The following is a 25,916-nucleotide window of genomic DNA, read 5'->3' on the forward strand; positions in this document are numbered from 1 at the left end:
TTTTTTACATAAATCCAGTGAGTGCAGTCCTATGTTGCAGATTACTATATATATATATATATATATATATATATATACATACATACACATTGACATCTATGTATCTCAATGTTAAAGCCCTTTGCCTGCCTTTTTTCCCCCTAACAATTGAGATCTCATATCTTTGAGCCCTTATAACTTTTGTGTGCAATATTGTTTTTTGAATAATTTTTATTAGATTGTGTTATAAGTTTGAGGGGCCGATTTATCAAGCTCTGTATGGAGCTTGATGCCCCTGTTTCCACATCAGTTATGACGCAGCAGTCTAAAGACCGCTGCTCTATAACTTGTCCGCCTGCTCTGAGGCCGCAGACAGAAATCAACTTGATCGAATATTATCGGGTTGATTGACACCCCCTGCTAGCGGTCGATAACCGCGAATCTGCAGGGGGCGGCATTGCAACAGCAGTTCACAAGAATTGCTGGTGCAATGATAAATGCCGACAGCGTATGTTGACGGCATGTATCGATGTGCAGCGGACATGATATGCTACATTGTATCATGTCCGCTCGCACTATGATAAATCTACCCCTAAGTGTTCTTTTTAATGTATTTTAATTTGTTTTGTGCAAATTTTCATGTAAAATACATATCTATACCTATGGGAATAGATATATATAGAAATATGTATTTACAATAAAAAGTACATTGTTCTGTATGTGAAGAACATTGGAATGCAAACTATTAACAACTCCTGTTTAGTTAGCATGCAAGTATAGGTAACTTTTATTGGGAGAAGTTAACCCAGTCGTTATATTTGGTTATCACGCATCGGGTCTCACTTCCCCCTCCCTTCTTTATCTATACCCTCTCTTTTTATTTCCTCTTTCCTAATCTCTTCTCTTTTTCCCCTTCTCTTTTGTTTATCTGCTCCCTCTGATCTGTCTCTCTCATTACTTTCCCTCTTTGGTTTCTGTCTTTCTCCTGGTGTTTTGTTTACTGCATTACATAGAACTCTAGAGCCCCTTCTACAGGGTGTGTAAATCTGTCATTCATTATTACCACTAAAAAAGACATTCCTTTCAGTAGAGCATTTTTGCCCGATCTTAAAATTGTTGTTCCGTCCCTGGGTGCAATGATGAGGGGTATGTTGATCTTGATATTGGCACATATATTATGGGGTTTTTTCTAACTTCTCTTTACCTGAAACATAGACATCATTGTTGACCCCTCAATTTGTACTTTAGGGAGCACTTGAAGTTCACACAAAGAAAGAGATCAAAATGATATTAATCTTTTAATCAAAAAAACACACTTTCCCAATTATTAGAAGAGCTTTAGAAACCCTTCAAATGCCTCTAATTTAAAGGGACAGTTCACCCAAAAACTTTCTCCCCTTTAAATTATTCCCAATTATCCTTTTTACCTGCTAGAGTGTATTAAATTGGTTGCAAGTGGCTCCTTTACTCCTATTTCAGCATTTGAAATAGCTGATTTAGCTTGTGGTTTCCCAACCTATACTGAAAGTTTTGATACTGGCGTATACGCTATTGACAAGCCTAAGTAAACACAGCCAGCAGAAGAGATTACACCCTCAGTGGGGGGCATGATAGTTAAGTAATAAAATGATAATTTTCCATTGTTCTCTCTATGTATTGAGCTTTGGTGTTCCAGACAAATATAAGATAAGGAAGCAAGTCTGTGTACATAAAAGTGATAACATAATGAGATCTGATATTACCTGAAGCTCAACCCATTGTAATAGGCTGTGGTTTCAAAGCACAAAACCAGCTACTTCAGATACACAAAAAAAAGAAAATGCAATTTCTCAAATATTTTATACTCTGCAGTTGGTATAACAAGTCATTTAAAATACATTTATGGAAAAACAATTTTACAGTGTACTGTCCCTTTAAATTGACAATCCACTGCATCTCCTGTCATTGGAGGGGATAAAGTTCTGTCATGTTCCCCTCATAAGAGTTCTATTTTGAAATGCCCGAAATCAGGCAGTGGTGTCTCCTCTCCACCGCCATAAGAGGCACAGTTCTGTGGAGTTCTGTTGGTAAGTGTTGCTCCCAGCTGCTGGATTTGCTGAATCACCTCCTGGTGATTGCTTTGCTGTTGCCTGTGCTGTTCCTGCTCCCATCGGCTCTGTCGGTCTATTAGCGTTTGTACAGTTTGTGTCAGTCTATGCAGTTCCCCTCTCATGGAATCAAATTGCTCTACAGTAACCGGTGGTCTTGGTGGGAGAAACTGGGAGGTCTGTGTGCTTGCATCTCTCCTCTAAGAAGAAAACAAAAATAAAACATTATTAAAGGGACAGTCTACACCAGAATTTTTATTGTCTAAAAAGATAGATAATCCCTTTATTACCCATTCCCCAGTTTTGCATAACCAACACAGTTATATTAATATACTTTTTACCTCTGTGATTACCTTGTATCTAAGTCTCTGCAAACTGCCCCCTTATTTCAGTTCTTTTGACAGACTTGCATTTTAGCCAATTAGTGCTGACTCCTAGGTAACTCCAATGTTATCTATATGGCACACATGAACTAACGCCCTCTAGTGGTGAAGAAAATGTCAAAATGCATTCAGATAAGAGGTGGCCTTCAAGGTCTAAGAAATTAGCATATGAGCCTCCTAGGTTTAGCTTTGAACTAAGAAAACCAAGAGAACAAAGCAAAAATGGTGCTAAAAGTAAAATGGAAAGTTCTTTAAAATTACATGCCCTATATAAATTATGAAAGTTTATTTTGGACTAGACTGTCCGTTTAAATCCGCATCTATACTACTGACCTTTTAGAAGTAAAAAGAATTACAGGACGGAAATTCTAACCCACTAGATAAGAATTTGAAAAATGTCACCCATGTTTTTAAACATTGCATCTAAAATATACATAATACTACAAAAGTATTATTTATTACCCTGCTAGATACACTCTTACCAACCCTGCTGGGCGCCCATCCACATAAGCCTTTTTTTTGTTTGTTTTTTAACTAAATGTAGGTAGAAGTCTATTCTTTGCTGCTCGTTCAACAAAAGGACAGCAAAAGAATAAAGCAAATTTGTTCATAGAAGTAAACTGGAAAGTTGTTTAAATTTGTATACTTTTCACAACTTATGATGTGTCAAATCTGTGCAAGGTTCACAGTGCTGTTTTACACAGGCCCTAGAAAGATAAGTCTGGTTCAGCTGCCTAAAATGTATAGACTATTCCTGTAAAATAAAATTTAAATCCCCTAGTAGTGCCATCATCACTTGATAAGCATGGAAAATAAGTTAATCTCATAACATAATTCACTTACATTAAGATTAATATGGCCTACGGCTTGAAATAAATTGTTAAACGAACCATTTTTCAGCTCGTTTAATGAGAGTAATAGACAATAAAACCAATACCTGCTCTTTTCAAGGTACTAGGAGTTAAATGTTTTTATGATACTTTAATGGGGGAAAAACAAGCATATAAAACGTATTGAATCCTTTGCAACCTTGGGTAACAGTATATATGGGCAAAACAGAGAAAACATTACAAATATAGTGATCGGTAGAAGATGTGGACATTACAGAACTGCAAAAGCATATAACTAACTGGATCAGAAAGTATGCACCTGTTCTGTCAGCAAGCAATTAGAGGCAAAGCTTAGATATCTTAATGAAAAAACAAACATTGCTGTAGAGGGGTTTGGATATAAGGGGTAGTGTACAGGGTGTGTTCACATATATTTGATTAGAAGAGAGAGTTGGCTATTTTATCTTGTAATACCACTAGTATGTGATTGGAATTCTCCTTCCAAAAAGAGACAGCTCTAGCTGAGAGTTTAGTTGACTTTGAGTTAAAAACTTCAAGAAAGATAGTGACAGAAATGCGGCTTTTGGCAGGTCAATTGCACTGAGGAAAACAACAGAAGAATTCTGTGTACATAACGATATACAAATACTATACAATTCACGGTATATCTGGTGTGACAAGTCCCGGTGTGCAACACATGCATGACCACTCTACACTAAGATTACTTCTTGACAGACTTCCTGAGAGCATGAACAGCACTTTTGCTATGGAGTAAGGCAGAGGGAGAGATAAAGGGGGAAGCAACAGGTTCATTTAACTTATAAATTAAATTTAGCCAACCAAAAAAAGAATGAATCAAGTGAGTGGGCTTAATATCTGTATTCTTTTAACATTATTTTCATACCTACCTTTCAGTTTTAGATTGTTATGGTAGAAAATTTGAATGGCTTAGGCTTTAGAAGCAACACACTAAGGGCTTGGTTATTCTCTTAGCATTTTACACCTGTTGCTTTCACTGATTTATCTCACTAGCTGTGTACAGGCAACGTTTGCTCAAAATTAACAGTACACTTATTTAACCTTTTAACACCGTTCTGCTGTTCTATTCCATCATAATTACACTGGGCTTTAAAGCCGTTATGACGGAATAGAACGTCATAGCTAACGGCTGTCCTGAAGCCTACTGTGCTTCTCAGATTTGCGGTCTGGAGGGCGTTCCTAGGGTTATAGGGACGCCCCCAGACCCGATCCAATAATTGAAATCTCTCAATCGTGTGCACGATCGCGTGATTTCAATTTGTCTACATCGGAACAGTTGTTCCAATGTAGACACTTTAACCCCGTCAGGAAAGGGTTAACTGACAGATAAATAATGTTTCTAAACTAGAAGCAAATAAAAGTTAAATTCTACTGAAAACATATCAGTTTAATTTGCATTTTATGCATATCAGTGCCAGGTGCTCACCTGTTAACCTCTCTCTCCTCTGTAAGATTCTGTATCCTAGAGAGCTTCACTGCTTTCTATGGGAGTCAGCTTTCATTTATTTGGGTTTTCTGGGTTCTCATATTTTTCTAAGACAATTCAGTGAGTTCAGCCCCTGTGACTCTCCAAGTTGGAGTTTTCTCTCTCCTCTGTGAGATTCTGTATCCTAGAGAGCTTCACTGCTTTCTATGGGAGTCAGATTTCATTTCTCTGGGTTTTCTGGGTTCTCATATTTTTCTAAGACAATTCTGTGAGTTCAGCCCGGTGACTCTCCAAGTTGGAGCTTTTTTTAAATATTTGAGTCCTAAAGTATTATGTATCTTTCCAAGCCTATAATTTATAGTAATTATAGACTTTATAAATTATCCTTTTTATTTACATGACCCAAAGTTCTGAGAACAAAACTTCCCAGATGTTTTGAAACAGACAAATGTTCTTCCATGAATAGGCTTGGTCAAACATAATCTCAAACTAATATCGGTCGTGACCTCCCATTAGTGCTTCGCAGAACTGGGAGCAAAATAATTGTTTGGACAAGGAATATATAAATATACAATATTGAGATAATTGTTTATAGGTCCACAAATATGATCTCATTTTTATTTATAGCGTAGAGCAGTGTTTTTCAACTAGTGTGCCGTGAGAGATCCTCAGGTGTGCCACGGCAGACTGACAACAGTGTGACATATTTTTTAAACTTTGCTTGTTTTTTACTCCCAGTGCAGGGGTAGTTTGTAGGAGGCATGGCATAACAGCACAATACATACAGTATGTGTGTGTTTGTGTGTATGTGTATATATATATGCTGTATTAGGCTACAATGTGTGATTTTTTTTAAATTTTGGGATGGTGGTGTGCCACAGGATTTTTTAATGTACAAAAGTGTGCCACAGCAAAAAAAAGGTTAAAAATCACTGGCGTAGAGTAAGCAAAAATAGTCTGATTTCCAAGCTGCCTAAAAACCACCCTTTCCTCTTTAGATATCTGATGCAAGTTGTGAACAAAATAGCATAATAAATTTGAAGTGTAAACATTTTTAGGGGCTTATATCAGCTATGCACTGTTCTAAACAAAGCGCTCCTTTAGTAAAATTAGCTGCTATCATTTATTTAAAGTTCGTTCTCTTGCTATCTTTATTTGAAAAAAGAAGGCATCTAAGCTAAAGAGCCAGACAATTTTTGGTTCAGACCCTGGACATCACTTGTTTATTGGTGGGTGCATTTAGCCACCAATCAGCAAGCACAACCCAGGTTGTGAACCAAAAATGGTCCGGTTTCTAAACACATTCTTGTTTTTCAAATAAAGATAGCAAGAGAACGAAGAACATTTGATAATAGGAGAAAATTAGAAAGTTGCCGGCTCTATGTGAATCATGAAATAAAAAAATTGGGTTTAGTGTCCCTTTACCAGGTCTGCTGTAGCCCCTTTGATGAGAGCAAATGTTATATAGGATGAGGCTCCTAATATATATTGTGACTGTAATGTAAGTTCTCCCTATATATCCTGGAACAGCTAATAAAGGGTAATTAACCTTAAAATGTTAGTTTGCTCCTGCATGTAGAGTGTATCTTTAATATCCTGAATATCATGTGCAATAATGTAATTGGTCATTTAGTAACCGTGATAACATGTAAAAATAATTTCTTCTTGATCATAGGTAATTGAAGTATTCTGGTATTTTCACGGTCAAATAATAAAAAAAAAATCTCAGGCTCTAAGTTTTGCTTAAAAAATAGATTGCAATCAGGAGGGATTAGACAGGTGCAGAGAGAAACCTGTCCCAGCTCTTAAAGGGACAGGAAACCCCAAAATATTCTTTCAGGATTCAGATAGAGCATGCAATTTTAAGCAACTTTCTAATTTACTTCTATTATCAATTTTTTTTCATTCTCTTAGTATCTTTAAGAACCCCCAGGTGCTGAACCAAAAATAGGCCGTCTCCTAAGCTTACATTCCTGTTTTTCAAATAAAGATACCAAGAGAACGAAGAAAATTTGATAATAGGAGTAAATTAGAAAGTTGATTAAAATTGCATGCTCTATCTGAATCATGAAAGAAAGGGAGAGAGAGAGCGCAAAAGAGAGGGGGGAGAGAGCAAACGAGAGGAGAGAGAGAGAGCAAACAAGAGGAGAGAGAGAGCAAACGAGAGGAGAGAGAGAGAGCAAACAAGAGGAGAGAGAGAGAGCAAATGAGAGGAGAGAGCAAATGAGAGGTGGGGAAGAGAGAGAGCAAACGAGAGGAGAGAGAGAGCAAACGAGAGGAGAGAGAGCACACAAGAGGAGAGAGAGAGCAAACGAGAGGAGAGAGAGAGAGCAAACGAGAGGAGAGAGAGAGCAAACGAGAGGAGAGAGCAAACAAGAGGAGAGAGAGAGAGAGAGAGAGAGAGAGAGCAAATGAGAGGAGAGAGCAAAAGAGAGGGGAGAGAGAGAGCAAAAGAGAGGGGAGAGAGAGAGCAAAAGAGAGGGGAGAGAGAGAGCAAAAGAGAGGGGAGAGAGAGAGCAAAAGAGAGGGGAGAGAGAGAGCAAAAGAGAGGGGAGAGAGAGAGCAAAAGAGAGGGGAGAGAGAGAGCAAAAGAGAGTGGAGAGAGAGAGCAAAAGAGAGGGGAGAGAGAGAGCAAAAGAGAGTGGAGAGAGAGAGCAAAAGAGAGGGGAGAGAGAGAGCAAAAGAGAGGGGAGAGAGAGAGCAAAAGAGAGGGGAGAGAGAGAGCAAAAGAGAGGGGGGAGAGAGAGCAAAAGAGAGGGGGGAGAGAGAGCAAAAGAGAGGGGGGAGAGAGAGCAAAAGAGAGGGGGGAGAGAGAGCAAAAGAGAGGGGGGAGAGAGAGCAAAAGAGAGGGGAGAAAGAGAGAGCAAAAGAGAGGGGGATAGAGAGAGAGCAAGGGGTGGGACCGCTGTACTGCAAAAAATGTCCCGTGTACACGGTCTTTAGGACTAGTATATAAATAAATAAATATTTTGTCTGTTACTATAAATTGCTTTAAAAGTACAGGTACATATCCTCAAATCCGGAATTCCAAAATACAAACATATCCTAAAATCCTCCTTTTCAGTCAACTTTGTTCCTGATTTATCCAGTTTTATATATACTTTAGCCAACTTTGGCGCTCCTATTCCCTTTTTCGGCACTTTGAATCCAAGATCCAGTTAGGGGGGTCTTTTATAGTGTTGCGTATATATATATATATATATATATATCTAGACGCAGTTCTCTACAACCACATACACCTAAAATCCAGACTTTTTAATTAATATTTTTTCAAACTAAACAATTATCAAACAATACTATTTTTTTTAATGCCTGTAAGTCGCAATCTTCTCTGCCTATGTCTTTTTTTTATGTTCTAAAATGCAAATACGTCTATTTATTTACAACAAATATTACCTTTCTGATTACAGTACTGTACTATTTTTCTGAGGGTACAATGTATAGCAAAGTGTTCAAAAATGACATAAAACTGCCTATAGGTTGCATGTATTAGCTGTATTATAGCATGTAATTATTGCCTAAATTACGTAAGATATTGTTTAAACTTAGTCCCATCCCCTCTTCAAACTGTCCCATTTATTCTAAAATCCAAACCTTTTCTGGTCCCAAGCAGTTTAGATAAAGGGTTTTCTACCTATAATAACACAGACACACACACAAATGCACGCACAAGCTAAAGTAGTAATGGACACAAACGGAAATTTGCATGAGTGCAGCCTGTAAAGCATATTGGGCTAGATTACAACTGAGCTAACTTGCGTGTCTATTACAAGTTGAAAGTAAAAGCGTACCGCAAAGCACAATCTAAATTTGCTCTCGTTGGGTTAGCATGACTGAAGACCTCGCGTAAATGGTTAGGGCTAAAAATAAATGTGCACCAAACACAACATAAATACATTAAAATAAACTGTTACACTGATATACATTACATAATAAAATATATTCATATAAATATTAATACATTTTTATAAGGATTAAAAGGTATGTGGTATATGACCATGTGTTTGAAAGGGCTATATTGTATGTGAATATATATTTTTATATTCTAATATTTAATATGCGTTTTACTGTAAATATTTTACAAATCAATGTTCTTCACTTACAAGAGTATTTTTAAATATATATTTATATATATATATTTGCAGGATAAGTCTCTCTTTTCAATTAAAATCACATATGGCATCTCATGGGGCTTTGTATTTAGGTGATAGTAAATCTTAACTAATCAAATGCCATATATGTTATCTTTGCCATTAAAAAAGTATATGTGAACCTTTTTTCTTTTTAATCCATCTGTGAAAGGGTTAAATTAGTGCATATAGTAATGTTTCTATTGCAATGTTATGCCAGCCCACTTGGATTAACATTTTTTTTTTTTATGACAATTCCAGTGAACATCCAATCAACATGTGTGTCATTTGACAATCTTGAAGTCCAGTCCCTTTAAAGCCCTTAGAAGCATAGGTAGAGAGTGGATGTGACTGCTCTATACATCATAGCCCAGCCAAAAGAGGAAATGAAGGGGGGCGGAGGAACAGACAATACCAATTAGGATTATAAATCTTTTATTAGAAAATACACTTTTTAAAAAAAATATTTATGTGGTTTTACGTGCAAACTAATATATGTTTTATTGCAACATTCTTATAGTCTGAAATTTACAATCACTTAAACAAGGCTGTGAAACATAAGTTAATCCTGTAGATGCATGGATTTTGTGCTTTCTTGCAGCAATTCTGTGTAGAAAAGCCACATCTAGGGTAGGGGCAATATAAATCGTAACTTTTAATGTCTATAGTCCTAGTAAATGTACTGCATGGTTCGATTTCTATCCTACTTACCATGTCCCCCACCAAAATACAAGCCATTACCACTTTAGGACCTCAGCAATAAAGACACCTCAAAAGAAAGATTCTGATGGAGAGCTTGCTGCCGTAAGTAGTTTTAGAGAAGATAATGCTGTTGGCAGAGTTTCTAAACCCCTTTTTCTTAAGTACCCCTAACAGGACAGATTTTTATGCTATCTTAGCTAGCGAACAGGTGAAATGATCAGCAGGTGAAATAATAACCATAGTTATTAACTTGCTCTCAACCATCAGCTGATTATTTCACCCGTGCTCTAGTTCAGATATCATTAAAATATGGTCCGCTAGGGTTACTTGAGGACTGGAAATGAGAAACCCTGCTGTAAAGCCCTCAAGCCTACTGCCCTTGCAACCCTTTTTATAATTTAGCAGGTTGCATAAGCAGGGGGGGAGGGATCAGTTACAGACCTTGTGATGTTAAGTCTCCTGTGACAGCTAGGAGAAGGGAAGGGCTAGAGTAAACAAAAGCTCATAAGTTATGCATGATCTTCCTTTACCTCCAGCTACCCCTCGGTTCCTTGTACTTTGCATTTTTTTATCTGATAAAGAAAACATGGATAGTAGTGTTTACTTGAAATGTTCCAAACTGTTTGTAGAAGGAAGTGATCCAAAGAGCAGCTCTCCATTACTGTTCTGTCAAATGGCATGTGCATACTATCTGGTGACACGATAGGTTTCCAAATTCAAACCCACAAAAGATAAATTCCAGATGCTGGTGTAAACTCTGGAGATGTGTTCCTGGTACATAAAGCAGCCCCCAAAATACCCTAACACTAAGTAGCCAAAATAAAAATGCAAGTAAAATATGAACCGTATCTAAAAGTGCAGCATGTTGTACAATAACAAGAAAAAAACTTCAGATATAAAAGCATAAATAATAAAGTGCCTGCAACATGTAGAAAGTAAAGATTGTTTACCATATACACTAAATACTTTTGTATTACAAAGTAATGACCTGTGGGAAAATGTTACTTAGGACTTACTTGTAACACACAGAAAAGCAGAGAACAGGAAGATTAAAGAAACATTAACTGTTAAGGGCTTGATTTATTTCATTGTCCAAATAAATGCGCCTTCCTGTTCTCCTCTGTGTTTCTCTGAGCGCACCTGTGCAGTGATATTTATTAAAAAAAAAAAAACACAACCCATTTTTTTTGTGCCTTTCAACAGGCGAGCTCAAGCAGACCAAAGATAAAGATCTCCAGGTGCATCACACTCTGCATCTTATTTAGCCCCATAAAAACCTCTCTAACTTATTGTGCCTGTTTTGATTATATCTTAGATACACATCTTAGCTGTCAACTATAACGCAGCTAAGATGTGTATCGAAGGTATAATACTGGTCATGAGAATGGTCCTTGCATGGACCAAAACGTTGACCTGTTAAGATGAACTAAAAGTTGAAGATATATTGAAAAATAAAGAAGAAATTATTTCTATATTCTATGTAGAGAGCACCCTGGCAAATAAAATTAACAGTGAGTGCTTGGAACTGCAAAACTGATGTGTGTGTGTGTGTGTATATATATATATATATATATATATATATATATATATATATATTTTATTCCTTTATATTTGAAAATGTAAAATTATTATATTAATTTAAATAAAAAAACAAAAGTATTTCATGTTCTGTATAGTTGTGCACACCAGGGAAGCTCTCAGAGGAATTACTTATTTTGCAGTACTCCACAGTAGTAGGAGGATAATTTTATGTGCCCCTTGGGGGCAAAAAAATTATAAATGTGTTACTACATGATTAATAACAAAATACAACTATCTGCAAGTGGGTGCACGCTCCAAGGGTCCTGTCAAAAAAACCCAAACAGAAGTAGAAGTCCAAAAAGGAGCACCACCAGCAAATAAGCAATTTAATCTTTCTTTATTGGGACATCATGAAGAAAAAAAAAAAAACGATGTTTCGGTCTATCTGACCTTAATCATGTGGTATACAATAATGCCCTAACACCCTCCTTATAAACCCAAAAAGGGTGGAGTCAGGTACCTATACAGGTGTTCAACATTCTTAGCATTACCAACTATTAATTGCAGGACTCACAACTCCATCTAGTGGTAATAGGGACATCCATCTAATTACATGAAACCTAAAAAAGCAACACAAATAAATGTATACAATATATACAGGATATAAAAATATCACAACAATATGTATGAGTATCTAGCACAAATGAAACTATCTAATGTGGAATATAGCCAGACTATTAAACAATCCTTAACATATTTTTTAACATATTTCACAAAGTAACGTTCCAGTCTATTTCTTTGTTCATACCAAGGGGGATCAAAGACTGCAGAGTGTAAATCCAAAACGTCTCTCTACTCTTAAGTAATTTTTGTCCATCTCCCCCTCGTCTAGGTCTCCTGACCTGTTCTATTATTTGAAACCTCAACTGAGAGATACTATGACCAGCTTGAAGGAAGTGATTTGAGACAGGGACATCCCTATTGCCACAACTCTCCTTGTAGACTCCCCAATATAAATTTTGGAACAGGGGCATTTAATAAGGTATATGATATATTCTGAGTTACAAGTAAAAAAAAAAAAGGAACCTTAAAGTCTAGGCCAAAATAAACTTTCATGATTTAGATAGAACATGTAATTTTAAACAATTTTCCAATTTACTTTTATCACCAATTTTGCTTTGTGCTCTTGGTATTCTTAGTTGAAAGCTTAACCTAGGAGATTCATATGCTAATTTCTTAGACCTTGAAGGCCACCACTTTTCAGAATGCATTTTAACAGTTTTTCACCACTAAAGGGTGTTAGTTCACGTATTTCATATAGATAACAATGTGCTCGTGCACGTGAAGTTATCTGGGAGCAGGCACTAATTGGCTAAACTGCAAGTCTGTCAAAAGAGCTGAAACAAATAAATAAAGAGGTTAAAAGTATATTATTATAACTGTGTTGGTTATGCAAAACTGGGGAATGGGTAATAAAGGGATTATCTATCTTGTAAAACAATAACAATTCTGGTGTAGACTGTCCCTTTAAACCTTTTCCCATTTAAAGGATGTACAAAGGAATCCCCCTTAATGATGTTGTTGCAGTTACAACATCCCAAACATGGGAAACAGCCTACTTTATGGGTAGAGAGATAGGATTGAGTAGCTTTCTTATTAGAGCCAATGTCTACTTTTATTAATACATCTCTTATGTTTCTACAACGCCTATAAGCTGGCATAGGAAAATCTTGAAACTCTTTAATACTGGGGTTCAAATCTTTTAAAATCTTTTAAAATAGACCAATGTTTTTTAATAATCCTCCTGATATCACTCAGAGGACTAAATTGGGACACAAAATACCAGTCGTTTATTCTCTTGTTTCTCCTTTTGTTATAGTCCCCCTTAAGAATAGATTGTCTGGGTATACTATCTCACTAATTTGTTGTTCAATCAGTGGCTTAGGATAACCTCTCTGCAGATAAAATCTACCATTTCCCTCAACCTAACTTGAGCTAGCTTCTCATCAGACACAATTTTCTTAACTCGCAGCAGCTGACTTCTAGGAAGACTATTTAGTAAAGAAGGGTGATGGGCACCTCAGCAGGCTATTCCTGTCGCTATCTTTCCTATATGAATCTACTTTTAATCTCCCATCAATCTTCTGTATGGTAGTATCCAGGAAGTCAACAGACTCCTCACTATGTACTAGCTTAAACTTGATGTGCCTGGTGGAAACATTCAGATCTGCCACAACTTCCAGCAGGGAATCAATGTCACCCCTCCATATGCCATAAATGTAATCTATATATCTAAACCAGCATATTCCATACTGTAAAAAAAGCCTTATGAGTGTATACAAACCTCTCCTCATAGATATTCATAAAGACAATGGCATATGTGGGGGCGACATTTGATCCCATAGCTGTCCCCTGACACTGGATATAAAATTGGTCTTGAAACAGGAAATAATTAAAGTAAAGAACGAGCTGTAATAGTTTTAAAATAAATTCACACTGAAAAATAGAAAAATCCTACTAGAAACAATAGCCTGCCTCATAGCACCTGTCACGATACTTCACCTTTAAGTGGAATCCTCCTCCCACAGTTACACTCCTTTATAAGGAGGTGCTTTAACATTCACTAGTTGCTTGTTTTATTAGTTAGTGTTAGTTGTTCATTAGCCTCTCTCCAAGCTAAATTTATTTACAAGCTAAAAACCTCTTGAGGATTGTGCTCCTTAAAGGGACATAATACTCATATGCTAAATCACTTGAAACTGATGCAGTATAACTGTAAAAAACTGACAGGAAAATATCACCTGAGCATCTCTATGTAAAAAAGGAAGATATTTTACCTCACAATCTCCTCAGCTCAGCAGAGTAAGTTCTGTGTAAAAAGTTATACTCAGCTGCTCCCAGCTGCAGGTAAAAGAAATTAAAAAAATGAAGAAATGAACAGGAGCCAATTAGCATCAGCAGTGCTGAGGTCATGAACTCTTTTACTGTGATCTCATGAGATTTGACTTAACTCTCATGAGATTTCATAGTAAGCTTCCTTTACCTGTTTGGTGAAATAACATGAGAGTGCACAATGCTCATCCCTTCTGCTGTCCTAGGACAGACACACTAAAATGCTGCTTAGAAATCCTTTACAATGGGAGGTGGCTACTGAGGAACTTTTGAGGTAAAATATCTTTCTTTTTTACATAGAGATGTTCAGGTGATATTTTCTAGACAGCTTTTTACAGCTATGCTGCATCACTTTCAAGTGTTTAAACATTTGGGTATTATGGCCCTTTAATTTGATTCCTGTCAGCTCTCAATTTTCTCACTTACCAACCAAAAGGCTATACACTAAATACCATCCTGAAAATCAGACAGAGCTGAGCCACAGACATTTCCACAGCCGTAATCCTTCCAGCTCTCAACGGACCGGATCTGACGTCACCCGATCAAGCGAACCAGCTCAATCTCACTCTCACTGACGAATGTTGGCGTGTCAGACGCCATTCACTTCAGAACCCCAGATCCGCAGTGTAGCAGATGCAGCTTCATCACAGAAGACACTAAGCCTGACACGGCACACGGATCTGTACTTAAGGCATTGCAGACACAGCTACTGAAGATTTAAAAACCGCAAGTATACTTTCTCCAATCAAACAGACTGTATATATGTATCTTTTTGATCTTGTGGGAAACAAAGTTGCTGATAAGACTGACACAATATTTCTTTATATTTAAGAATTACCACTAATCTGATTGCAGAGAAATTTATTCGTCACAATCCAATTCTCAGCTACAGCTTATCTACCTGTTAAAGAGACAGTGTAAGATATTAACACACACTTACCTTTACAACAATTGTTATTTCCTTTCGTTAACCCCTCTGTATTAGTACATATACTGAGCGGGGTAAAGGGAATACTATAACTTCAAACTAACATAATTGAACATTCCAGAATAAGTCAAGGAATAGTTCATTGCAGCACCTATCCCACTCACATGTGTAATTGAGGTATAGAGGCTTGTTACATCTAGTGAAAAAAAGAATCAATTTGTCACTCTGTATATCTAGGGACTCTAATTTCACTAAGAAATCTCCTGTATCCTTAATATATGATATTGATTGAGTGGCAAGTGGTCTCAAGATTGTATCCAAGTATTTAGAAACATTAGTTAAAACATAATTAGTACTCGCCACAATAGGGCGTCCCGGTGGTGTCTGTCTATTTTTATGTATTTTGGGCAATGTGTAAAGGACTGGTATAGAAAATACATCTGGTACCAAAAAATTCTGTTCCTTTAAAAGTTAATAAGTCCATTACACATTGCCCTATGAATACAATCTTCTAACCCCTTTTTAATCTCGAATGAGGGATCCTGATTTAGTGGCTTATAGACCTCATGATCCTGAAGTTGTGTTTCAATCTCTTGCACATAATATGATCTATCAAGGACCACAGTTGTTATATATATATGATCTATCAAGGACCACAGTTGTTATATATATGATCTATCAAGGACCACAGTTGTTATATATATGATCTATCAAGGACCACAATCTGTTTGTTTGATTTTAAATCTAAGAGAGCTTTTTCCTCTATCTTAGAGAAGTTACTCTGTATCCTTATGTTATGCATGTAAGGCCCTATATTCTTATGTGTCATTAAATCAACATCTCTAAGTACTAATTGAATAAATGTCTCAATGCTATTGTTGCTAGAGCTAGGTGTAAATAAACTCTTATTCCCTAAATTTAAAGCATTCAGTGACAATGTTACTTTGTGAAATATGTTAAAAAATATGTTACGGATTGTTTAATAGTCTGGCTATATTCCACATTAGATAGTTTCATTTATGCTAGATACTCATACATATTGTTGTGATATTTTTATATCCTGTATATATTGTATAAATTTATTTGCGTTGCTTTTTAAGGTTTCATGAAATTAGATGGATGTCCCTACTACCACTAGATGGAGTTGTGAGTCCTGCAATTAATAGTTGGTAATGCTAAGAATGTTGAACACCTGTATATGTACCTGACTCCGCCCTTTTTGGGTTTATAAGGAGGGTGTTGGGGCATTATTGTATACCACATGATTAAGGTCAGATAGACCGAAACGTCGTGTTTTTTGTCTTCATAATGTCCCAATAAAGAAAGATTAAATTGCTTATTTGGTGGTGCTGCTCCTTTTTGGACTTTTACTACATGATTAAACAAGGTGCAAAAACAAAATTTATGCTTACCTGATAAATTTATTTCTCTTGTGGTGTATCCAGTCCACGGATTCATCCATTACTTGTGGGATATTCTCCTTCCCAACAGGAAGCTGCAAGAGGATCACCCACAGCAGAGCTGTCTATATAGCTCCTCCCCTAACTGCCACCCCTAGTCATTTGACCGAAAACAAGCAAGAGAAAGGAGAAACTATAGGGTGCAGTGGTGACTGTAGTTTAAAAAATAAATAACACCTGCCTTAAAATGACAGGGCGGGCCGTGGACTGGATACACTACAAGAGAAATAAATTTATCAGGTAAGCATAAATTTTGTTTTCTCTTGTAAGGTGTATCCAGTCCACGGATTCATACATTACTTGTGGGATACCAATACCAAAGCTATAGGACACGGATGAAGGGAGGGACAAGGCAGACGCTTAAACTTACACTGCCTGTAAGACCTTTTCTCCCAAAAACAGACTCCGAAGAAGCAAAAGTATCAAATTTGTAGAATTTAGAAAAGGTATGAAGCGAAGACCAAGTCGCCGCCTTACAAATCTGTTCAACAGAAGCCTCAATTTTAAAAGCCCATGTGGAAGCTACTGCTCTAGTGGAATGAGCTGTAATTCTCTCAGGAAGCTGCTGGCCAGCAGTCTCGTAAGCAAAGCGGATTATGCTTCTTAACCAAAAAGAAAGAGAAGTTGCCGAAGCCTTTTGGCCTCTCCTCTGTCCAGAGTAAACCACAAACAAAGCAGATGTTTGACGAAAATCTTTAGTGGCTTGTAAATAGAATTTTAAAGCACGGACCACATCACGATTGTGTAATAGACGTTCCTTCTTTGAAGAAGGATTAGGACATAGTGAAGGAACAACAATCTCCTGATTGATATTCTTATTAGATACCACCTTAGGAAGAAACCCAGGTTTGGTACGCAACACTACCTTATCAGCATGGAAAATGAGATAAGGAGAATCACATTGTAAAGCCGTTAACTCCGAAACTCGTCGAGCCGAGGAGATAGCTACCAAAAACAGAACTTTCCAGGACAACAGCTTGATATCTATGGAATGAAAAGGTTCAAATGGAACCCCTTGAAGAACTTTAAGAACTAAATTTAGATTCCATGGCGGAAAACAGGTTTAAACACAGGCTTGATTCGAACTAAAGCCTGACAAAACGCCTGAACGTCTGGAGTATTAGCCAGGCGCTTGTGCAAAAGAATAGATAGAGCAGAAATCTGTCCCTTTAAGGAACTAGCCGACAATCCCTTCTCCAATCCTTCTTGGAGAAAAGATAATATTCTAGGAATCCTGACCTTACTCCATGAGTAACCCTTGGATTCACACCAATGAAGATATTTACACCATATCTTATGATAGATTTTCCTGGTAACCGGCTTTCGAGCCTGAATTAAAGTATCAATGACCGATTCAGAGAAACCACGCTTTGATAAAATCAAGCGTTCAATCTCCAAGAAGTCAGACGCAGAGAAATTAGGTTTGGATGGCTGAAAGGACCCTGAAGTAGAAGGTCCTGCCTCAGCAGCAGGGTCCATGGTGGACAGGATGACATGTCCACCAGGTCTGCATACCAAGTCCTGCGTGGTCACGCAGGTGCTATCAAAATCACCGAAGCTCTCTCCTGCCTGATCTTGGAAATCAGATGAGGGAGCAGAGGAAACGGTGGAAACACATAAGCCAGGTTGAAGGACCAAGGCGCTGCTAGAGCATCTATCAGCGTTGCCTTGGGGTACCTGGACCTGGTCCCGTAACAAGGAAGCTTGGCGTTCTGGCGAGACGCCATGAGATCCAGTTCTGGTTTGCCCCAAAGTTGAATCAACTGAGCAAATACCTCCAGATGGAGCTCCCATTCTCCCGGATGAAAAGTCTGCCGACTTAGAAAATCCGCCTCCCAGTTCTCGACACCTGGGACATGGATAGCTGATAGATGGCAAGAGTGAACCTCTGCCCATAGAATTATCTTTGAAACCTCCAACATTGCTAGGGAACTCCTTGTTCCCCCCTGATGGTTGATGTAGGCTACAGTCGTGATATTGTCCGACTGAAATCTGATGAACCTGACCCCAGCTAGCTGAGGCCACGCATGAAGAGCATTGAAAATTGCTCTTAATTCCAGAATGTTTATCGGAAGGAGTGCCTCCTCCTGAGTCCACGAGCCCTGAGCCTTCAGGGAGTTCCAGACTGCACCCGAGCCCAGAAGGCTGGCATCTGTCATTACTATAGTCCAATCTGGCCTGCGGAAGCTCATCCCCTTGGACAGATAGACCTGACATAGCCACCAGAGAAGAGAATCCCTGGTTTCTTGATCCAGATTTAGTAGAGGGGACAAATCTGTGTAATCCCCATTCCACTGACTGAGCATGCAAAGTTGCAGCGGTCTGAGATGTAGGCGGGCAAACAGTACTATGTCCATTGCCGCTACCATTAAACCGATTACTTCCATACACTGAGCCACTGAAGGACGAGAAGTGGAATAAAGAACACGGCAAGAGTCTAGAAGTTTTGACAATCTGGCCTTCGTTAGGTAAATCTTCATTTCTACCAAATCTATCAGAGTCCCTAGGAACGAAACTCTTGTTAGAGGTGATAGAGAACTCTTTTTTTTTCGTTCACCTTCCACCCATGGGACCTCAGAAATGCCAGAACAATGTCCGTATGGGACCTTGCGATTTGAAAAGTCGCCGCCTGTATTAGAATGTCGTCTAAGTAAGGGACTACTGCTATACCCCGCGGCCTTAGGACCGCTAGGAGGGACCCCAGAACCTTCGTAAAGATTCTTGGTGCCGTGGCCAACCCGAAGGGAAGTGCCACAAACTGGTAGTGTCTGTCTAGAAAAGCAAACCTGAGAAAACAATGATGATCTTTGTGTATCGGGATGTGAAGATAAGCATCCTTTAAGTCTACGGTAGTCATATATTGACCCTCCTGGATCATAGGAAGGATGGTTCAAATAGTCTCCATCTTGAAGGATGGGACTCTGAGAAATTTGTTTAAGATCTTGAGATCTAAGATTGGTCTGAATGTTCCCTCTTTCTTGGGAACCACAAACAGATTTTAATAGAAGCCCTGCCCCTGTTCCTCCTTTGGAACTGGGTGGATCACTCCCATAACTAGGAGGTCTCGAACACAATGTAAGAATGCCTCTCTCTTTATCTGGTTTACAGATAAATGTGAGAGATGAAATCTCCCTTTTGGGGGAGAGGTTTTGAATTCCAGAAGATAACCCTTGGACACAATTTGCAATGCCCAGGGATCCTGGACATCTCTTGCCCAAGCCTGGGCGAAGAGAGAGAGCCTGCCCCCTACTAGATCCGTTTCCGGATAGGGGGCTGCTCCTTCATGCTGTCTTAGAAGCAGCAGCAGGCTTTTTGGCCTGTTTCCCCTTGTTCCAAGCCTGGTTAGGTCTCCAGACCGGCTTAGACTGGGCAAAAGTTCCCTCTTGCTTTGTGTTAGAGGAAGTTGAAGCTGCGCGACTCTTGAAGTTTCGAAAGGGCCAAAAACTAGACTGTTTGGTCCTTAATTTGTTGGACCTGTCTTGAGGAAGGGCGTGACCTTTTCCTCCAGTGATGTCAGAAATAGGGTCTGTCCTTTGAAGGGAATGTTGAGAAGTATAGGCTTTGAAGTCACGTCAGCTGACCAGGATTTAAGCAATAGCGCCCTACGCGCCTGAATAGCAAAACCTGAATTTAGCCGTTAGCTTGGTTAAATTAACAATGGCGTCAGAAACAAATGAATTGGCTAGCTTAAGGGCCCTAAGCTTGTCAATAATATCTTCCAACGGGGTTTCAACCTGTAGAGCCTCCTCTAGAGACTCAAACCAGAAAGCCGCAGCAGTGACTGGGGCAATGAATGCAAGAGGCTGGAGAATAAAACCTTGTTGAATAAAAATTTTCTTAAGGTAACCCTCTAATTTTTTGTCCATTGGATCTAGAAAAGCACAACTGTCCTCGACAGGGATAGTGGTACGCTTAGCTAGAGTAGAAACTGCTCCCTCCACCTTAGGGACCGTCTGCCACAAGTCCCGTGTAGCGGCGTCTATAGGAAACATCTTTTTAAAAACAGGAGGGGGAGAGAACGGTACACCTGGTCTATCCCATTCCTTAGTAAAAATTTCAGAAAACCTCTTAGGGATTGGAAAAACATCAGTGTAAGTAGGTACTGCATAGTATTTATCCAATCTACATAATTTCTCTGGGACTACAATAGCATCACAGTCGTCCAGAGTTGCTAAGCCCTCCCTGACCAATATGCGGAGGCGCTCAAGCTTAAATTTAAATGTAGACAGGGGCGGAGCCAACCGCCATTGCTAGAAGACGCATTGTTCAGGAGCTCCCGACCTCAACTTCAGAAAAAATGAATTACCCTTGATAAAATCAGACTATACAACTGGTGTTTGGAGGATGGTGACACGTAAAGAAGCCTGGGATATGTGAACAGCAAACTGGTGGCTGTATATCTACTACTCAGCTGAAAAATCTGATCCGGAGCTCCCTGTCACGCACTGAAGCGCCATTTTGGTTGAGAATACGCTACTACCCGCCATGGAGATCCCTGTGCTGTATTCTGACATCAGGGAGCTATTGGAGGAATACGGACAGCGAATGTGTGAGAGACTAGATGCTCTCACTGAAAAAATCCAAGAGGCACGTTCATGCCACATCACCGCTGCTGAGGAGCGGGAGGCGGCACCGGAGTCACAGCGGGACACAGTGTCTGTGGATCCCCGGGGAGGCCTTCCACTGCAAGCGCTGGTGAGTGCAGGCAACAAGGAGTCCTACCCGCCCTTTGTCACCATGAGAGACATAATCACAAGGGGAGCAGTTCAGTACGACCTCTTACAGGCGGGCGCAGGCCCTGTGGGTCAGGGCAGTGGTCGCGCTCTGTTACCCGCGCCCCCCTCTGAAAGGAACTATGCGGTCATGTTGCGGCAGCCCGAATGGGGTCACTTCCACAGTATTCAGATACCCTGGATTTGGTGTCATTGTTTCCCCTGGGTCCCCCGGGCTGGCTGCTCCCATCTGATCGTGGGTGGGTTTGCCTGCATGCAAACAGGGTGAGCGGGACTTATAAGAGACAGATATGGCCACCGGAGCAGTTGCATTATATATATGAAACTTAATGCTTCAGTCAATTGGAGGCTCCCTCTCTATTGAGATTAGTAATCTGTCCATGATGACACATAGTCGGATCCCCATTAGAAGATTACCTCCTGCTCCTTCATATTATCTGTCATATTTGTCTGTTAAGGATATAGCTCATACAACTGTACATTACTTAGCCCTCACCTATGTCTATTAGCTTGTCATTATTCTGCTAGAGGTGGCAGGGCAGACTCTGGACTATACATGAGATATTATGTTATTATCAGCACTAGTCTTAAGCAGCCATTGCCATCAATATTTATGCCCATCTGGATCTTCCCAGATTAAATGTACCTGTGTTCCAGAGTAACAAAAAGGATCTAGAGTCAGGCAGTTTCTACATATACACTGAGTACTAGCAGCTGACCTGTGCTACATTTGTTTACTATTTAGACAAACTATTCCTTAGAAAAGTACCTATCTTGTATATATTGGTTGCTACTCACAAAGATATGCTAACTTTTGTATACAGTTCCCTGGGTGGTTTTTAGGCAGCCATTACCTGTATGAATTGGAGTCTCTCAGTATCATAGAAATGTTAATTCCTCCTAACACTGATGTATATGAGAATGGTGGCCCCCTCCTATATTATATTTAAAATCACACCATATATTCACCTAGGAGCGTTGGCCTTCTTAATAGTTAATGTTATCATATCTACTCTCAAACTGTGCTGAAGTCTGCCATTAGGCCTGTAAGTAGATAGTCCTATATTTGCTATCTCCTTTTTATAGATTAGGGAGCCCCTATGCTGTTTAATTATATGTTAAGTCTCCAGAGTGTTATAGCACCCTGTTGCCTATATTTATGGGTGTCAATCTGGTGACCTATGTTAGATGTTATACACCTGTTTGGAACGAGTTCTTATATAAATCATACTTCTTGCCACTTCTTACATGATAACTAGGGCCCATACAAGTTTAAATGTTTAGTAACAATGTTTCATGGATAGACAAGATGGTAGCCTATATATTTTATCATTACTAGTTATGTAATTTAGAACAGTGGTTCTCAACCAAAGTGACCTCAAAGCCCGGTAAATTTTAGCTAGACATGTCCATGGCCCGGTAGTTATATATATATATATATATATATATATATATTGTGCAGCAGGTGAGGACTGATCAGCCAGGCAAATAGGACCTGGGCCGAGGGACCAGCAAGTAGGGGGGCCTACAAATGGCATCTCCACAGATCCTGGTGCATTCCTTAAGCTGGAGTTTTCAGTTGCCCTATCAGTAACTAAGCAAAAAAAGTGTGGGTTTAGAGGGGCCCTGGCGGGGGTCTGTCGCTGTGAGGGCCATGGAGTGTGGGGTCTGGCCCTGGAGGTTGGGTACCCTTTCTCTGGACCTTAATGTTGGGGGTCCTGGCTCTGGAGGTTGAGGGGCCTGTTGGGGGCAGGGCAGGGAGGCTACCATGTTCATTTACATAAAATGTAATACATTTTGCTCAGTGTGAGTCAGTGTTCCTGGGACCTTGATTGGTATCAGTCTGCCCTTGGTGTGCAGTGGAGTAAGAGTGTGCAGTGGGGGCATGACAGGCCGGGGCCCACCAGCAGGGCTATCACGGCCCGGTACTGGGCCACGGCCCGGCTGTTGAGAAACCAGGATTTAGAACCTCAATAGCTGACTGATAGGTGGATACTGGGGAGGCATCTGATGTTCTCCCTAGCCCAAGTCAACATTTTTATATTGCCATGTATGATTAACCTAGAGCTCTTGTTTGAAATGTATACTCTATTCTAGGTTGTCAACATGCTTATTTGTCTTTGTTTAGATAGCCATGATGAAGTTGCTCTTTCAATATTCTTGGGTTCTATGTTAGAAGTGTAAGTTAACAATAGTAAGATCTGTTATTTTTGGCCTTCCCTCCGCCCCCCCCCCCCCCATTACCGCTGTGTGGTTAGGGATGATTCCCTTTCTCTCTGCACACCCTTTTGGCAGAGTTTAGTAGTCTCTGCCCAATCCGTAGAGCCATGACTTAGTTTTTTCCCTGCACCAATGTAGAATGGCTCACGGGGGTTCAACACAGGAACATTGATTTTGTAGTGATATCCTGTTTTCCCGAAGTTTATTCAAGATAATAGTCTTAAGATTGCCTGTGTTCTAATAAAAGCTCAGTACTAACGGTTATTGGATTACAGTAACAACTGAGGGATGCTACGCTCCATATTTCCCCAATTGACGATTTATACAGAGTTACCTTGATGCCATTATTATGCTTCACTATAATGATATTGTATATACACTTCATAATCTGTACTTATCCCACATAAGCTGAAATTGCAATTTTTACTATTATCTACGTTGACATGTCCTCAATTGCTTTGTTTAACTTTTGGTCCCACGATTGGACCTGCCTGTCTGAGGAACTCGCAAACCTATAAGATTTAAAAAATGAGGTACCTAATGTGTTATGTCATGCCAGTATAATATATGTTGTAAAATGTATTCTGTTGATGAGACTGTTGCCAATATGCTATTTTAACCTCAATAAAAACTATTTAAAAAAAAAATAAAAATTTAAATGTAGAGATATCAGAATCAGGTTGAAGTATCTTCCCTGAATCAGAAAAATCACCCACAGATTGAAGCTCCCCTGTTTCAGCTTCAGTACATTGTGAGGGTGTATCAGACATAGCCACTAAAGCGTCAGAGAGCTCTGTATTTATTCTAGTCCCAGAGCTGTCTCACTTTCCTTGCAATCCTGGCAGTTTAGATAATACCTCTGTAAGGGTATGATTCATAACTGCCGCCATGTCTTGTAAGGTATACACAATGGGCGCGCTAGATGTACTTAGCGTCCCCTGAGCGGGAGTTATAGGTTCTGACACGTGGGGAGAGTTAGACGGCATAACTTCCTCCTTGTCAATTTCTTCTGGTGATAATTTTTTTAAAGCCAGAATATGGTCTTTGTAATCTATAGTAAAATCAGTGCATTTGGTACACATTCTAAGAGGGGGTTCCACAATGGCTTCTAAACATAATGAACAATGAGTTTCCTCTATGTCAGACATGTTTAAACAGACTAGTAATGAGACCAGCAAGCTTGGAAAACACTTTAATAACTGTGAACAAGCAAAAAATAAAAACGGTACTGTGCCTTTAAGAGAAAAAAAAACAATCACAGAAACTGCAAAACAATGAAAAAAGCAGTAAATTTTACGAAATTTTTACAGTGTGTATAATAGACTGAAATAGCATTGCACCCACTTGCAAATGGATGATTAACCCCTTAGTTTCAAAACCGGATCAAAAAAACGATATAACCGTTTTTAAACAGTCACAACCAACTGCCACAGCTCTACTGTGGCTCCTACCTGCCCATACAACGACTTTGGAAGGCACAAAAACCCTTTAGAGAGGTCCTATATGTTCAGGGGACTCCTTCAGGGAAGCTGGATGTCTCAAGCTGCAAAAACTACTGCGCTAAGCAAACGTTATATCTATTAAGTAATGAGAGTAAATAACAAAAATATTACCCTTTACAGCAAGCATGATACCAGTCATTATTAAATCACTGTAATCAGGCTTACCTTAAATAAATCCGGCACTGTCAGCATTTTCTAGCTTATCATCTCTCTAGAAAAATTTAAAAATGCACATACCGCAGAGCAGGTAATCCTGCACGCTATTCCCCCAGCTGAAGTTACCCATCTCTTCAGTTATGTGTGAGAACAGCAGTGGATCTTAGTTACAAAACGCTAAGATCATCAAAAACCTCAGGCAGACACTTCTTCAACTTTCTGCCTGAGGCTAAAATAGTACAACTCCGGTACCATTTGAAAATAATAAACTTTTGATTGAAGATAAACTACATTAATTCACCACATCTCTCTAGCTACTTCCCTTGTCGAGAGCTGCAAGAGAATGACTGGGGGTGGCATTTAGGGGAGGAGCTATATAGACAGCGCTGCTGTGGGTGATCCTCTTGCAGCTTCCTGTTGGGAAGGAGAATATCCCACAAGTAATGGATGAATCCGTGGACTGGATACACCTTACAAGAGAAATTGATGATCTGACAGAAGCAATTTAATGTAACCCTTTTTCAGGCACACAAAAGCAATGAAAAGCGCAATGAAACTGGTAGCATTTTACAAACGAATTTCAAGAGTTTTTAGGCGCATAGCACATTGATAAATAGGAGCTTATAATCGTGTGCGCATTTTCAGGCTCAAAATAATTTTTGTTTGACAAAACAAGCTCTAAATATATTTTATAAGCATAGTATTGAGGTTGTCAACCCCTCTCTTTAGTCATTTGTGCTGCCATGTTAAAATTCAGCTTTTTACTGCATTCCACTGCTGGCATATTTGCACATGTGCAGCAACTACCTACAGTGTAACCTAGGTTCCAAGATGGTGGCACCCATAATTAGAGGCTGATGCATGAATTGTATTTAGTGTTTAATGACCCTTTAAATCAGAGAGGGCAAAGTCTAAAATTGCTTCATAA

General features: G+C 39.2%; 1 protein-coding gene across 2 annotated transcripts in view; it reads right to left on the reverse strand.

Annotated features, from left to right (window-relative positions):
* Positions 1–1,264: 1,264 nt before the first annotated feature.
* LOC128642004 (uncharacterized) overlaps positions 1,265–25,916 on the reverse strand; it is an 86,561-nt gene continuing 61,909 nt past the window's right edge. For both annotated transcript variants that reach the window (XM_053694640.1, XM_053694639.1), the window contains exon 5: positions 1,265–2,266. In XM_053694640.1, coding sequence (XP_053550615.1) covers positions 1,955–2,266 — 312 coding nt within the window. In that variant the 3' untranslated portion in view covers positions 1,265–1,954. The remainder of the gene's footprint in view (positions 2,267–25,916) is intronic.

Source organism: Bombina bombina, chromosome 11 (assembly GCF_027579735.1).
Source record: "Bombina bombina isolate aBomBom1 chromosome 11, aBomBom1.pri, whole genome shotgun sequence".
Taxonomy (NCBI): domain Eukaryota; kingdom Metazoa; phylum Chordata; class Amphibia; order Anura; family Bombinatoridae; genus Bombina; species Bombina bombina.